General features: G+C 41.7%; 1 protein-coding gene across 1 annotated transcript in view; it reads left to right on the top strand.

The window, feature by feature from the left end:
* LOC310858344 (multiple PDZ domain protein-like) overlaps window positions 1–9,818 on the top strand; it is a gene marked incomplete at both ends in the record, with an annotated part of 68,296 nt that extends 58,478 nt beyond the window's left edge. The window contains 9 exons of the mRNA XM_083764449.1: window positions 1,587–1,734; window positions 2,224–2,295; window positions 3,121–3,217; window positions 3,479–3,522; window positions 4,491–4,613; window positions 7,117–7,221; window positions 8,196–8,266; window positions 8,797–8,920; window positions 9,672–9,818. Coding sequence (XP_083620575.1) covers window positions 1,587–1,734; window positions 2,224–2,295; window positions 3,121–3,217; window positions 3,479–3,522; window positions 4,491–4,613; window positions 7,117–7,221; window positions 8,196–8,266; window positions 8,797–8,920; window positions 9,672–9,818 — 931 coding nt within the window. The remainder of the gene's footprint in view (window positions 1–1,586; window positions 1,735–2,223; window positions 2,296–3,120; window positions 3,218–3,478; window positions 3,523–4,490; window positions 4,614–7,116; window positions 7,222–8,195; window positions 8,267–8,796; window positions 8,921–9,671) is intronic.
* Window positions 9,819–13,733: the final 3,915 nt, after the last annotated feature.

Genomic DNA, 13,733 nt, shown 5'->3' with positions numbered 1-13,733 from the left:
AGTCCTTGACTGGGTTCCAAGTGGCCCGGTATGGGTGTGTAAGTCTGAGAGTGTACAAATGGAAGCAAGTGGACCCGTACACTCTCAGATTTATGGAGGTCCTTGAAATGAAAAGGTTTGAGTACCACTGTACACTAAATGGAACAGAGCCTTAATTTGTATCATCGGTAACACCGATGATATATGAAGGAAGTAGGGAATGGGCCCAGAAGCAGGAAGCGTTGTTCTGTGTGCATAGAGCCTCTTAGAGTCTGTACAGGCATTAGGCCTGACCACTATAGAAAGAGCTATAGTAATTAGACCATGCACCTTTAGCTTTGGACATGATGCGTCATTTTGTTGATTTTTCACAGTATATATTACAGTACAAATTGTTACTAGAGGTCAGTAGCAATTATTGACTCGTAAAATAAAAGTCGCCAGTTCAATAATGTCATGCAAATTATTTTACTTCTTGCCTGTCTATTTAATATAAGAAATTCCAAGAGAATTATATGACATTTATTAGTTGTTTACACGCCCTTGACAAATCCCCTGGAAAGATAGGAAGATATAGGAACAGCTGTTCAGTCCAAATTTGATAACATTTCCAATGTTTCCCCTTGACATTGAAAAGCTGTGAATGAGACAGGAGTCATAAACTATCTGTTCTAGGATAACACTGTGTGCGACACTGATACATTTGCAGACATTTGTCTGCTTGTCCAATTTATGTTTTTATCTATGGGATGGATTGCAGGCATTACTAAATGGAGCTGCATTACAATGGCTAGGTGTTCTGCTATTATAAGCTGATAGCTTCCTTGATCAGATACGACAACAGTACTGCTTCAGCCAATTATGTGGCTATTTGATCTGCACAAAGAAACGACGCTTTTGCCACACTTACCTTTGATTTTACGTCATAATTTTAATGTTTAGTCTTCTGAAGGCCTTTGTGAAGAAAGATGAAGCATTTCATAAAATGTTAACATTCTGTGTTTTACCATTCTTATCAAAACTGAGAGCTCATGAGTAGTGTGTAGTCATTCGTGGGAGCAGTGATACCACGAAATAAATCACCTGAGGCAGATTAATCACATATTCTCCTCTTTTTTTTTTAAAGAGGCACGGCATATTGAAGAGCCACGGGTCAATGCACCAGATAGAATATGTCCATGTCCATGATGATAAGGAGCTACACATAACTCATGTAAATGAAATGAGGAGATGGGCAGCCCACGGTGGGTTACAAATAATACATTATGAGGGGCTGGTGTCCTCACTGTCATTTAAAAATGACATGAAATAGTTTGAGAACCACTTTATCAGAAAACTGTTAGGATGTAGTTGACATTTTGTAAATCTGGCCTCATAGTCATAAATGGGTTTAGTGGTAAGTTTGTCTGTGGCTTTTATAAATCCAATGCAATGGAAAGTATTGTAACAAGAGTTTTATGTCTAAATTGGATCCATCGGAAGAAAGGCACGATTATGACACATCCGCGCCCAAAGCAGCGGTCCCACACGCCGCATAATGAACTCTGAATGTGGAGAGAGAGAGAGACGTGGTGTAATTTTCGACTTCCCAATGTTTTCATCACCAGTAACGACACAGGCGTCTTCGTCTCAGACATAATCAAGGGGGGATTGGCGGATGCAGATGGCAGGCTGTTGCTAGGGGACCAGATTCTCTCCATCAGCGGCGAGGATGTCCGCGCAGCAACACAGGAGCACGCAGAGAAGCTACTACAGGTCAGTCAAGGACAGTTAAATCATCAGGGTTTATTTATTTGTACACTCTGAGCAAATCTAAATCAGACTCAGCTTTAGTGTCACATCACAGTTTTACAGTTAAATAAAAGTGGGTGAAATTCGTTTTTATGCATAGTTCTCATCGTGACCCAAACAAAGAAGGGAAGGGGGGAGGATACGGAGATATAGCAGGAAAAGAAATAAAGTACTTTTTCCACAAAAAGTACAGGTAAAGGGTTTTCTTATAGATATTTACAAGCTTTTGCCACAAACTGTACAACCAAAAGGTCTCGTGGCTTATTTACAAGTTTTGCTACAAACTGTACAACCATACATATACCAACATATTTACAAATGCAACCAAATGGTTGTTTTAGTACACACTCACTCGCTCAGAGTTACAAATTGATAAATTAACGCTGAGGATTATCTTTTATGAACACAAAGTTATCTTGACACAGTTACCTTGTTGTGTCCATTTTGCCTCAGAGGTGCAGTGGTGCTGTAAGTCTAGAAGTGGCTCGTTTCAAAGCCGGGATACCGTACTCACATTGGAGCCAGGTAAAGTGTCCCAGCTCTTTGTGGCTGGCTGTGACCTTCTCTGAGAAAACCTAATACATTCCTGAATTCATTCCAAATTTCCTAATAACAAATAGGGATTATTATTCGGCAGTTGATATTTATTATAAAATATGGCCACCTGGAATGATGTAGAACAGTAGTTTTCAACTCTTTTCATATCAAGGTTCATTATTCATTCTGCCTTTTGAGCCATGGACCACCATTTGATGACATTTAGCCTCTCAAGAATATTTTGTTGTCGTTGGATGAGATTGTGTCCACAGATCCATGCTGTGTAGGAAAGACAACAGGCAATTGTTGATCAAAATATAACAATTCTTCAATTAAGTAACTATATGATTTAACTCTTGAGAGTGTAAAATGAAACCGTAATATTTCTTTTCATTTTACCCTCTCAAGAGTTAATGATCTAATAAGGGTCCATTTGGTTATGAAATCTCCATCATTCAGCTGGGGACCACTGGTGGTCCCTGGACCACTGGTTGAGAACCACTGATGTAGAATAGCTTTGGATTCAGCTATGTCTAAACTCCCAGAATTCCCTTCTTCCATAACATCACTACTTTATTTTTTTTATAAGATATGTTTTGGGGCTTTTTTGCCTTTATTGATAGTTGTACAGTACTGTAGCTAGACAGGGAATTGGGAGAGAAATGGGGGGAAGGAAGACACACAGCAAAGTTTGTTGGGATCGGGACTCGAACCCGCGACACACTGTCATGTTGGATTACCAGCCAAGGTGCCTGGACCGTTAAGCCGGCCCATGCCAACATCACTACTTTCAATTGTGTTTTATTTATCCAGAGTGAAGACTCTGACTGCTCCACCCTGACGCCCTCAAGTGGATGTGATACTTCCTCAGGCCACCAGAGGGAGACAGACAGCAAATATGGGCATTTTGGTATGTGGTACATCAATTCTGGAGTTTGGGGAGAAAATTAACAATTATGAATTATGTACATATTTCAATCACTCTAAAGTGTCTCAGATGTTCAGAACTTCAGCCCTATGTCATGAAGGCTTTCTAATATTATATTAAATATGGTAGTTAGTTCATTTCATGCAAGTATGGAAGTGTTGAGACTTAATTGTATTTTGTTAGATTGAAACAAATAATCTGAAAGAGAATGTTCTGAAAACATTACACTCCTTCTTCCCACAGTATCTGAAGAGTGCCGTGAGACCCGGAAAGTAGTTCTACCAAAGGTGAACTTCAAAATCTCATAGATAGCCCCAACGCTTACATTTACCTTTGAATTCACATCACACAGTATCTCACAAGAGCAGTAATCTTTTGGGGGTCCTGAAACTAGAAACCATGCAGAGTTCACCATACACTTGTTTTCACTGGTGGAAAGTAACTAGCTAGGCCTAGGTACATTAAGTGCTATATTTAAGTGCTATATTTTAAGTACTTTAACTTTCAGAGTATTTATATTTTTTGATACTTTATGTTTCCTCTCTGCTACATCTCAGAGGCAAATATTGTTTTACTACACAACAATTAAAGTATTTGTAAGTCACCACCTTTACTTACTTATTACTTAGCAGCACTGTGTAAAACTTTTTTTTAAGAATAAAATGTTGTTGTTTTTTTAATACATTTTCATTTCATTTTTGGATGAAAGGCACAGGTACAGGCATACAAAAGAATGCACATAAAACATCATTCAAATTCTTTGCCAACTACAATCAGTGGCTTGCCCCTTGCCTCATTTTTTAAAATCCTACCCCCAAACCCCAGTTACAATATAACTTTTGTATAACATTTGGGGTGGCTGTATTTTGTCTCCGTGCTCTTCTATTGAGACATTTAGATGGTGTCAAAGGTCATGTCTCACCTAGACACAGGACTGACGTTAGTTTAGATGGGGTCAAAGGTCATGTCTCACCTAGACACAGGACTGACGTTAGTTTAGATGGGGTCAAAGGTCATGTCTCACCTAGACACAGGACTGACGTTAGTTTATATGGTGTCAAAGATCATGTCTCACCTAGACACAGGACTGACGTTAGTTTAGATGGGGTCAAAGATCATGTCTCACCTAGACACAGGACTGAGATTAAATGAGTGTGTGTGTGTGTGTGTGTGTGTGTGTGTGTGTGTGTGTGTGTGTGTGTGTGTGTGTGTGTGTGTGTGTGTTTTTTGCGTGCGTGCGTGACCACCACGTCAGGGCCTGTGTGATTCGCTGGGCATCGGCGTAGCAGGAGGAGTGGGCAGTCCCCATGGCGACGTGCCTCTTTTCATCGTTACCATGGAGACGGACGGACTGGCTGCCAAGACAAAACAACTCCAGGTGAGGGTGTGTGTGGAAATGAGGTCCACGCACATGTGTCACAATGGGCTCTATGCACACAGAATAAGGCTGCGTCCGAATTCATTCCCTATGCCCCATATAGTGCACTACTTTGGGGTTCCGCCATTTTGTTATAGTGTCCGAATATGTAGTGAGCATTTTTGCACCCTACAGTAGTGGACTGAAGTATCCCACAATGCACCGGGAATTGTAGGGAGCTCCCGATGGTCACTACAAAAACACAGCGAAGCAAATCTGCCCCATAATGCATTGCGCAAGCTCGCTCTTGAGCGCACATGCACGCGTTTGCGCACGTGCGCTGCTTCTGCATGCATGCGCTCATCGCGCTCCAACTCAGAAGAGGCAGAAGTTGAACTAGCGAAAGAACTCAACACAAATGTACTTTTTAAACTTTCGTTTTCCCCTCTTTTCTTCCCTGGCGGATCTCGAAGCTACAGATCGAGACAAATGATCTGTGCATTTATTTGAAATGGTTTTATTTTATTTATAATAAATCTACTCATTTGCAATAGTATTACTAATCTGATTCATTGTATCACCCAGGCCCAGCGCATGACGTTAGGAGAGGAATCAGTTGCTTGCTGTAGAATATATTTGTGAGATTCTTTATCCCAAACGTAGGCTAAATACATGCATGTGAGACACATATTAATTGTGTCCGAACATATGTTTTATTAATATTCATTCATTCCTGCCATGAAAAAATATGCTATCTAACATTATTTCATTGAATTGCGATAAATGCATTAAAACTTCATTGTGTAGGCAGACAAGGCAGTCATTTATTGGTCTGCTGTTTCTGTTAACACCAAACGTCCGTATTGTGAGCAGAGCTTGTAGATCGGCTACTTTTGGTAATTCTTTACCAAAAGTACCCAAGTAAAAGTATACAAGCTCACAACACGGACGTTGCGCGTTGCTTATAGATCGGCTATTTTTGCCGTATCCCCCCGCCCCAGGATTAGCGGGGGTTCATGTGGTCATGCTGCTGATATTTTCATATAGCCTATTGTCAAGGTTGTGCACTGTTTTCATATTGCTGGATAATGGATATAGCCTAATATTAATTTATTGATAATAATCATAGGCCCATTGTTATTTTAAAATAACCTTTTTATCATAGATATATAGGCATAAATGCCTGCAAACATATTTTCATTAACCTATTTTTTCTTTATTCATTCATGAATTTAACAAACTGTCCTTGCAGGGAGGTGACAGCCTGCAGTCACTTATTTGATACAGTCTGTTCCTAGCGGAAATTCAGCCGCAGCGTTTTGACTGGTTTCTTGTAGTCAGTTGATTCTTCATATCCAAATGAGTGAAACGGCCGGGATAATTTGTTTATTTTTCAAACAGTTCTTTATGAGGCGATCTGAAAAAACCTAATGGGGATTTCATGCAAATAAAAAGTACATGAACCCGCGGAACTACAGCGCCCTCTACCGATATTGACGTCAGAGTCGGTGCTCCCCATACAGGGAGTATTGTCCGAAATCTTCACTATAGAGTCCACTAGAGTCTGGATCCCCGTATGGGGGGTAGGGAGTAGGGAACAACCCTAGCAATTCGGACGCAGCCTAACTCTTCCCGCTTCCCTACTTCCTTCACAGGTGTTACCGATGATACTAATTAAAGGGATATTTCAACTTTTTGGTCATTTCATCGTCTACTCAGTCTTTTGTGTACAGCCCTTTTTTAAGTTTCTTGATTCAGTAATTAGATATTTGATATTCATTTTAGCTGTCCCACCCCCTTCCTATACAAACCCATTATAACTTCAAACTCTATTTTAACCATGATATTCATCGAAAACAGCCAACCTTTTTTCTGGTGACTGATATTATTATGAATATAATATGAAGCCTCTCCCACCACACAAAATGACCCCAAAGACAACAAACGTTGTATAAGGGAATGCCCATGTAAAACTATATACATACATGATATGTAAAAGTAAATACAGTGTATGAAGTATAAAAGTAAAAATAGGAATAATAATAACAATGACTATTGGGTTAGACCAGGTGTGAGCAATATGGACAGTGGGAACTGAATTTGAGAGTGCAAATGTAACCAAATGGACCCAGCATTTGACAGCGTATAGTGACAGGTATCATCTATGGGGCAGACGGACAGTTTGAATTATTGCAATGGTATTGCGTGAGTTAGGCTATGTGCACAAATAGCAAGAGCACATATAGTGGTGTGTGTGTGTGCGTGTGCGTGTGCGGACGGACGGATGGAGTTGGTGATGGTAGATGGGTGTCTATGTGTGCTGTGAACACTTTCTGTCATCCACCGCTCTCTGTCTCTCTGTGCGTGTGTGCGTGTGTGTGCGTGCGTATGTGTGTGCGTGCGTGCGTGCATGCGTGCGTGCGTGCGTGCGTGCGTGCGTGCGTGCGTGCGTGCGTGTGTGTGTGTGTGTGTGTGCGTGTGTGTGTGTGTGCGTGTGTGTGTGCGTGCGTGCATGCGCTGTCAGAATGGGGACAGGATTATCAGTATCAATGATGTGTCCACGGAAGGGATGACTCACGTCCATGCAGGAGCCCTGTTAAAGAATGCCATGGGGCCCGTCACTCTGCAGGTAAACAATGCTGATGGACTGTGTGTGTGTGTGTGTGTGTGTGTGTGTGTGTGTGTGTGTGTGTGTGTGTGTGTGTGTGTGTGTGTGTGTGTGTGTGTGTGTGTGTGTGTGTGTGTGCGTGCGTGCGTGTGTGCAATAGTCTCACAAGTGTTGCACAGTCTCTGCCTGACACAGAGTTAAATCCTAAGGGTTCATTTTGACTCTGGAAGTGTCCAAAATGTAATCAATTATTCTATGGGTCACCACCACCACCACCACCAGGCTCGAGCTTGTACAGTACATGACAGTTGCATAGGATTCCTTTAAGTGGATCCATTGTCGTTTCTGTTTTCCAGAGTGGTATGCGTTTTATTGTGCGAGTCTCTAAAATGCAGAGAGAGAGAGAAAGAGAGAGAGAGAGATAGAGAGAGAGAATATGTGGATGCCATGCAGTACACTACAGTATATGAAGTCTTCTGGACAAGTAGATTGCATACAATACCTGCATTATCTGAAAGCTTCAATGGTAAAGATAACTCTGAACACGGAGGTACTTGGTGGGATGGTTCCATGACAGTTCATAGAAAGCAGCAAGACATACGGAGGCTTTCCTTCCAGCGTAAATCAGATTTACGCTGAGGAAGGCCTCCACATTGCTTAATTCGAAAATAAACAAGAACCCTCGAATCCCATTGGATAACGTGAGTTCTTTTCTATGAACTGTATCTACTTTACCTGAACCGTGCACCCGTCACTCTATTACTTGGAACTACTCAACTGAGTGCTTGCTTCTCCTCCTTTCTTCATGGTTCCATGACAGCCATGATGTATTGTCAGTCTTCACATAATCTCTCCACAGAGGTGTAGGAAGTAGAAACTAGCTATTTTACAAAGAGTGTGTCTCGTACATTCATTTGAATTCATTGGAAGATTTGACTTGCGTGCGTGTGCGTGCGTGCGTGCGTGCGTGCGTGCATGTGTGTGTGTGTGTGTAGGTTGCAGCAGGTACTGGGGGATGTGGAGGCCAGGATCACAGCAGTCTTCCATCTTTTCACAACAACCTTTGGTAGGAATCATATCAGTTTGCTTGCCTGATGTTCTGCTTCTATCGATGCTGGTTTGATTCATTCAGTCAGAGTACAAGAAGAAATCTCTCAGGTTGCCATGACAGTAATTTGGTCTTTCAGCGACGTTGAGCACTGGGACTAGTGTCATTGTAGCAGTTTTCATTTAAAGATGACAACAAAACATGAAGAAAAAAGCTTTCTAGAATGCTGGGCCCAAGTTGTGTGAAGTTGTCTACTGTGTGACAAGCAGCCTAGATCTCAATGCATTTGAGTTTTACAAACTGACAGAACTTCTTTTTTTGAAGGTGTTTTTGAACACTTTATTTTCACATCACAGTTTTTTACAGACAGCACACTCATAGGGTCTCTCTTAGCTCATTTACAAACGGCACAGCCGTAGGGCCTCTTGTTTCATGTCCTGTTGAAACCCATTTTGATTGTACATTTATTTGAGTAAAACTGCCACATGGTGTCATGATATGCGCATTTCAGTTCTGCACTCTTCTCTGTATGCTGGTCGCATATATAGTGCTCGCATGTACAAGACCATCACACTGGAGAGGGGCTCCTCCGGGCTGGGCTTCAGTATCGTGGGAGGGTTTGGCAGCCCTCATGGAGACCTGCCCATCTACATCAAATCTGTCTTCAACAAGGTGAGAGAAAGGGGTACAGGCTTTAGTTTAGACATACTATTGGTCCGACTGTCATTGGACCGACAACCTACCTCAAACCCTAACCGGGAGCACGGGAGCAGCGCATGTCCGACCCCATGTCCGACCGCTGTTTCCGCGTGTCTAATCTGCCACGTGTGCATCCCGAGAGAACGATCTCAACATCATGGAGAGACTTAATGTTAAAGGGTCACTTCACCCCTTTTGCAACAAGATGTTATTTTAATGTAGAGTATGTTTATAGGGCACAAGAACCACTTTCCTGGGGGTTCTGGTGTGTGTGTGATATGTGTTTTTAGTATTTACAGTAGTGTGTTTTAGTATTTCAAAGTGACAGTGGTGTCAGACACTGCAGGTCTCACTTCCTTCCTGGACTACAGTAACTACAGTCTCAGTAAGACAGCCCTCCCCCCTCTCCACAAGCAGGGGGAGTGCAGCAAAGCGTTGTGGCCATTGTAGGAATTCAGTAATCCAGTTTTTCTGGCCATAGGGTGCAAATTTCAAATTGTGCAAATACCGTTAACATTGAGTGACTGCAGTTTCTTCCAGCGGTGAAATGTCCCTTTAATGTCAACATATCGTCGCTGATGGGTAGAATGTCCAAAAATGTTACATTTCAGTCAGAAGTCTAGGCGAGGGAGACCTTGACATTTTAATGTTTGAGAACCATTGAGATAGAGTAATAGAATCTCTGATCCTAACGTCATGTTGATCCCCTTCGTGTGCTTTATAGGGCGCGGCCATAGAGGACGGCAGGCTGCAGCGTGGAGATCAGATCATTGCCGTGAATGGACACTGTCTGGAGGGCGTGAATCACTCTGAGGCCGTAGACATCCTCAAGAGAACCAAGGGAACTGTAGTTCTTACCGTACTCTCGTGAGACCCATTTTGATGATGTCCACCAAGTTAGAATTTCACAGACGGACATATAGCCACATTCTGTAGTTGCTTTACATACAGGTGGAAAGGCATAGGGTAGCATAAGCAATAAGTCGAAGCTACCTCTTTATTGGAATAAATAGGGACATATTGATTGTACACAGTATACCGTATTACCTAACTCTATGTTGACATAATATCTCACTTGGGATAAGCTGTCATCCAAATTATTCTTTTATCAAAACAAATAGGATATTTTGAATATTACAAATGAAAATATGTTTTTTACAAGAGTATTTACTTACTAACCACCAGTAAATTAGATAAGGTCTACATACCACCATCACCATGCTAGTATCTCCATAACCGTCATAAGAGATATACAGTAACGTGACCGTCATTTATACTTAGTTAGTATGCTTGTGTCTTGAACCAAAAATAGCCCAAGCTGTATTTTACCAGGCCTAAATATGCTGTCATGTAGGCGGAGGGGAAGCGGCTGTGACATGGCAGTTTGGTACATTAAAGAGGTCTTTACTTCAAGGGTATCTCGAATATCACAATTTAAAACTATACATTCAAACACACTCACTATGAATGACTTAACTGTCTCCAATTAATGTAATAGAGAGATTTATCACGAGACTGTGATTTGGATTCATTACTGTCTCTTGAAGTATATTTTGGTGATATGATTTGGTGATGCCCAAAAGTAAGTGTGGCACTGGCACATGATACCCAGAAAATCTGCCAATATTTTTTTATGACACTGAAGGTTTAGGAAATGTACCTGTGAAAATGTTTTGCATTAATGTCCCACCTTCATGACTGAAATACAAATGTTGTCACTGCTTCTGTATTCGTGATTTGTGTATTACCGAATTACATCTATATGTAAATTAAATCACTTGTTGTAATCCAAAACAATAAGAAGAACAATAGCATTTGTTTTTGATCTGTTACATACAGCTGCTAATTACAGTTATTTAAAGCATCTGTTGTATATCACATGCTTATAGAACTGCAAGATCAGCTTGGATTTATTTCATGTTTTCTTTGACTCAGTTATAATTATTTTGTAGTATGTGAGTTTTGTTAATATGGATGCAACAACTGTACAATGTGAAACATGAATGGAACAGTTGTGGTGTTGTAGAATGTATCAACATAATCTAACAGTTTTGTTACTGTACAACGTGTAACATTGAAAACTTACAATGAATATAGAGACATTTTGCTGTTTCTTTTCATTTAGGTTTTTATATGCTTTCATGAGTGTTCATTTAACTGTGCGGTTTATGTCATTTCCCTTCTGGCAGTAGTCATTAGAATGACTTGTGATCGTATTAAACATGCATTTGGTAGAGTTCTGAATCCTGACCTTTCACAGCTGGTAAAAGACTTAAGTGTGTGCTCACTAAGATTCTAAGTGATGACACTGAGCCAGTCTCTTTGAATATCTACTGTATCCTTGGTACTATAGCTAATTATTATGGCACCTTTTCACACTCTCTGTCTCTCTGTATTCTCTTTCTCACAACTACAGTATGGCTGGTATATAGGCTAACATGAATAAGCTACCTATATTTTACAATAAAGATAAATATTGCTTAAAAATAACACATTATTAAACTTTTTGGTGGAACTGAGCAGCACCAGCACCAAATAGTCACAATAATCTAAATGGGGTTATTTACTGTTTTAAGATTTATAGATAATTTGGGCTAAATTCATTTAAAGATGTAGCCTACAGTATACAGTACAGACAGACCAGTGTAGCCTATAATTGAAGTGCTATAGTTTACCTATAGACTAGGGAGGTGAAAGTGAGCTACAGTATTAATGGTAGGCATTAGCATGAACAAGGTGACTTATTCTTTTCATTGATGTTTCCAATGTTTGTGTTTTGAGGAGACATGAGTGCCATCATCAGAAACATCAGAAAAATGGGTTCCTCAATCCTCATACAAATATGAGACAAATGTTGGCTCAATTATAACACAGTTTCCACTTAGGCCTGCTACTTTACTCGAGCACTCACAGATCTGCAGCCAAGCTATCAGTTGGCCCAATTAATTTGCACAAAGTTGCTCAAACTTATCCATCCATGATCCATCCATCTACAACCACTTATCTGTAGTCGGGTCGCGGGGGCAAACACCTCCACCAGAGAGCTCCAGACTTCCCCCTCCAGAGCAACATTAGTAACTTCCCCCTGGGGATTCCAATGTAATCCCTCCATGCTCCAACTCATCTTGATGCAAATGAGATTTGTCCAGACCAACACGACTCGCAGTACTTATATTGTTACTGTTACTGCGAGAGTGAGGTCTTGCCAACACCAACTCGGGATTCCTGGATCGCTGCCCTCTACAATTTCCTATCCAACACCAGGTTCTTGAGTTCTGCAGTGTTGTCAGCCAAGCTGTCACACCGCATCACATCTACATAGGTGGTACGCTTCTTTCCCCTCCTGGCTTTGCCCTGGGTTGGCTCCCATAGAGTCAATTTACTTGCCTCAAGTTCTGGGTGCTTGACACAATGCCCTGCCAGCCTCATCCTCTCTCAGACTTTGTCCGTGCCCCGTGGTAGGTCCCCATAGAGGTCCACATTTCTGATGCGGTCCGTCCATGTGACAGCCTACAGCACTGTCCGGCGCCGCGTCATATCCATCATGCACCGTGCAGATGGATCTCCTGCTTTACTTTGAAATTAATCCACAATCTTTTTTTTTTTTTTATGTTTTTTTGTGGCTTTTTTTATGGAGGGACAGACAGTAGGCTGACAGGAAATGGGGAGAGAGATGGGGGGAAGACATGCAGTAAAGTCGGGAGTCCAAACCGCGGCACACTGCCAGACTGGATTACCAGCCAAGGTGCCTGGACCACTGAGCCATGGCCCAGGATCCACGATCTTTTGACTTGACAGTTGACACCAATCAACAGAGCCAGTGTGTCGTCACTAAAAAGGATAAATGTGAAAAAAGAAACCATAGGCTGGTGTAGCGGTCCAGGCACCTAATAGGCTGCAAACGACAGCGTGTCGCATGTTCAAATCCCAACCGCAGCGACCTTTGCTGCACGTCACTCCTCATCTCTCTCTCTCTCCCTCCTGTCAGTCTACTGTCCTCTACATAAAGGCATAAAAGCCCAAACATTACAAAACAAAAAAACAATAGCCTATAACTTTTCTTTATTTTGTTCTGGCCGATTTAGGAACGCCATGCTGGGGGACCGTGGTGGAACACAATCAAACAGAAATGTTCAAATATTTGTTCTACTGTTTCTTGTCATGTACATTTGAAGCTTTTCTTCTGTGGAGGGATTTCTCGGTTTCTCCCCTGTTAGTGGACAGCAGTGCAGTGGCACTGAAAACAACCCTGAGGGAGAAGCGCTCCAGCCATATAAATTGGAAAACAGTACAGACTTGCACATACACTTGGCCTGCTCATCTCACACCCGCTCAGACTATTCTTTGCCAACATCAGATATTTTGCAACGTTCTTTTCTAAGTCCCCCAATAAGAGACCTTGCCAGCATCGTCACAAACCAGGTGGAACTTGAAGAGCCACACCATACACACCCGGTTTGAAACAGTGTTTTGAAAACAATGTGACAGCTTGTCAATCCAACACGCTGCCACAGCCTGACCACATTGCGGGACAGGCTATCATTTCCTCCACTCATGCATGTTGATATTCTATACAGCAATCTTCAAAACCCAACCACAGAGTCTCTAAAAACTATAGGGAGGCCTTGGTGAATTTGACCTGCTCCATAACTGGACAAAAGGATGAGCTGACCACAGACACTCAGCCACATCCAGATGCAGATACACAACCTAGCTGTTGCCGGAGCAACACCACCCCTTAACAGACCTCTGATAATATGTCAGTAGCTGCACAGTAAGTACTCCA

Source organism: Protomyctophum parallelum (assembly GCF_964188405.1).
Source record: "Protomyctophum parallelum genome assembly, chromosome: 5".
Classification (NCBI taxonomy): Eukaryota; Metazoa; Chordata; class Actinopteri; order Myctophiformes; family Myctophidae; genus Protomyctophum; species Protomyctophum parallelum.
Note: the sequence above shows the minus strand (reverse complement) of the source record. Positions and strands in the feature narration are given on the sequence as shown.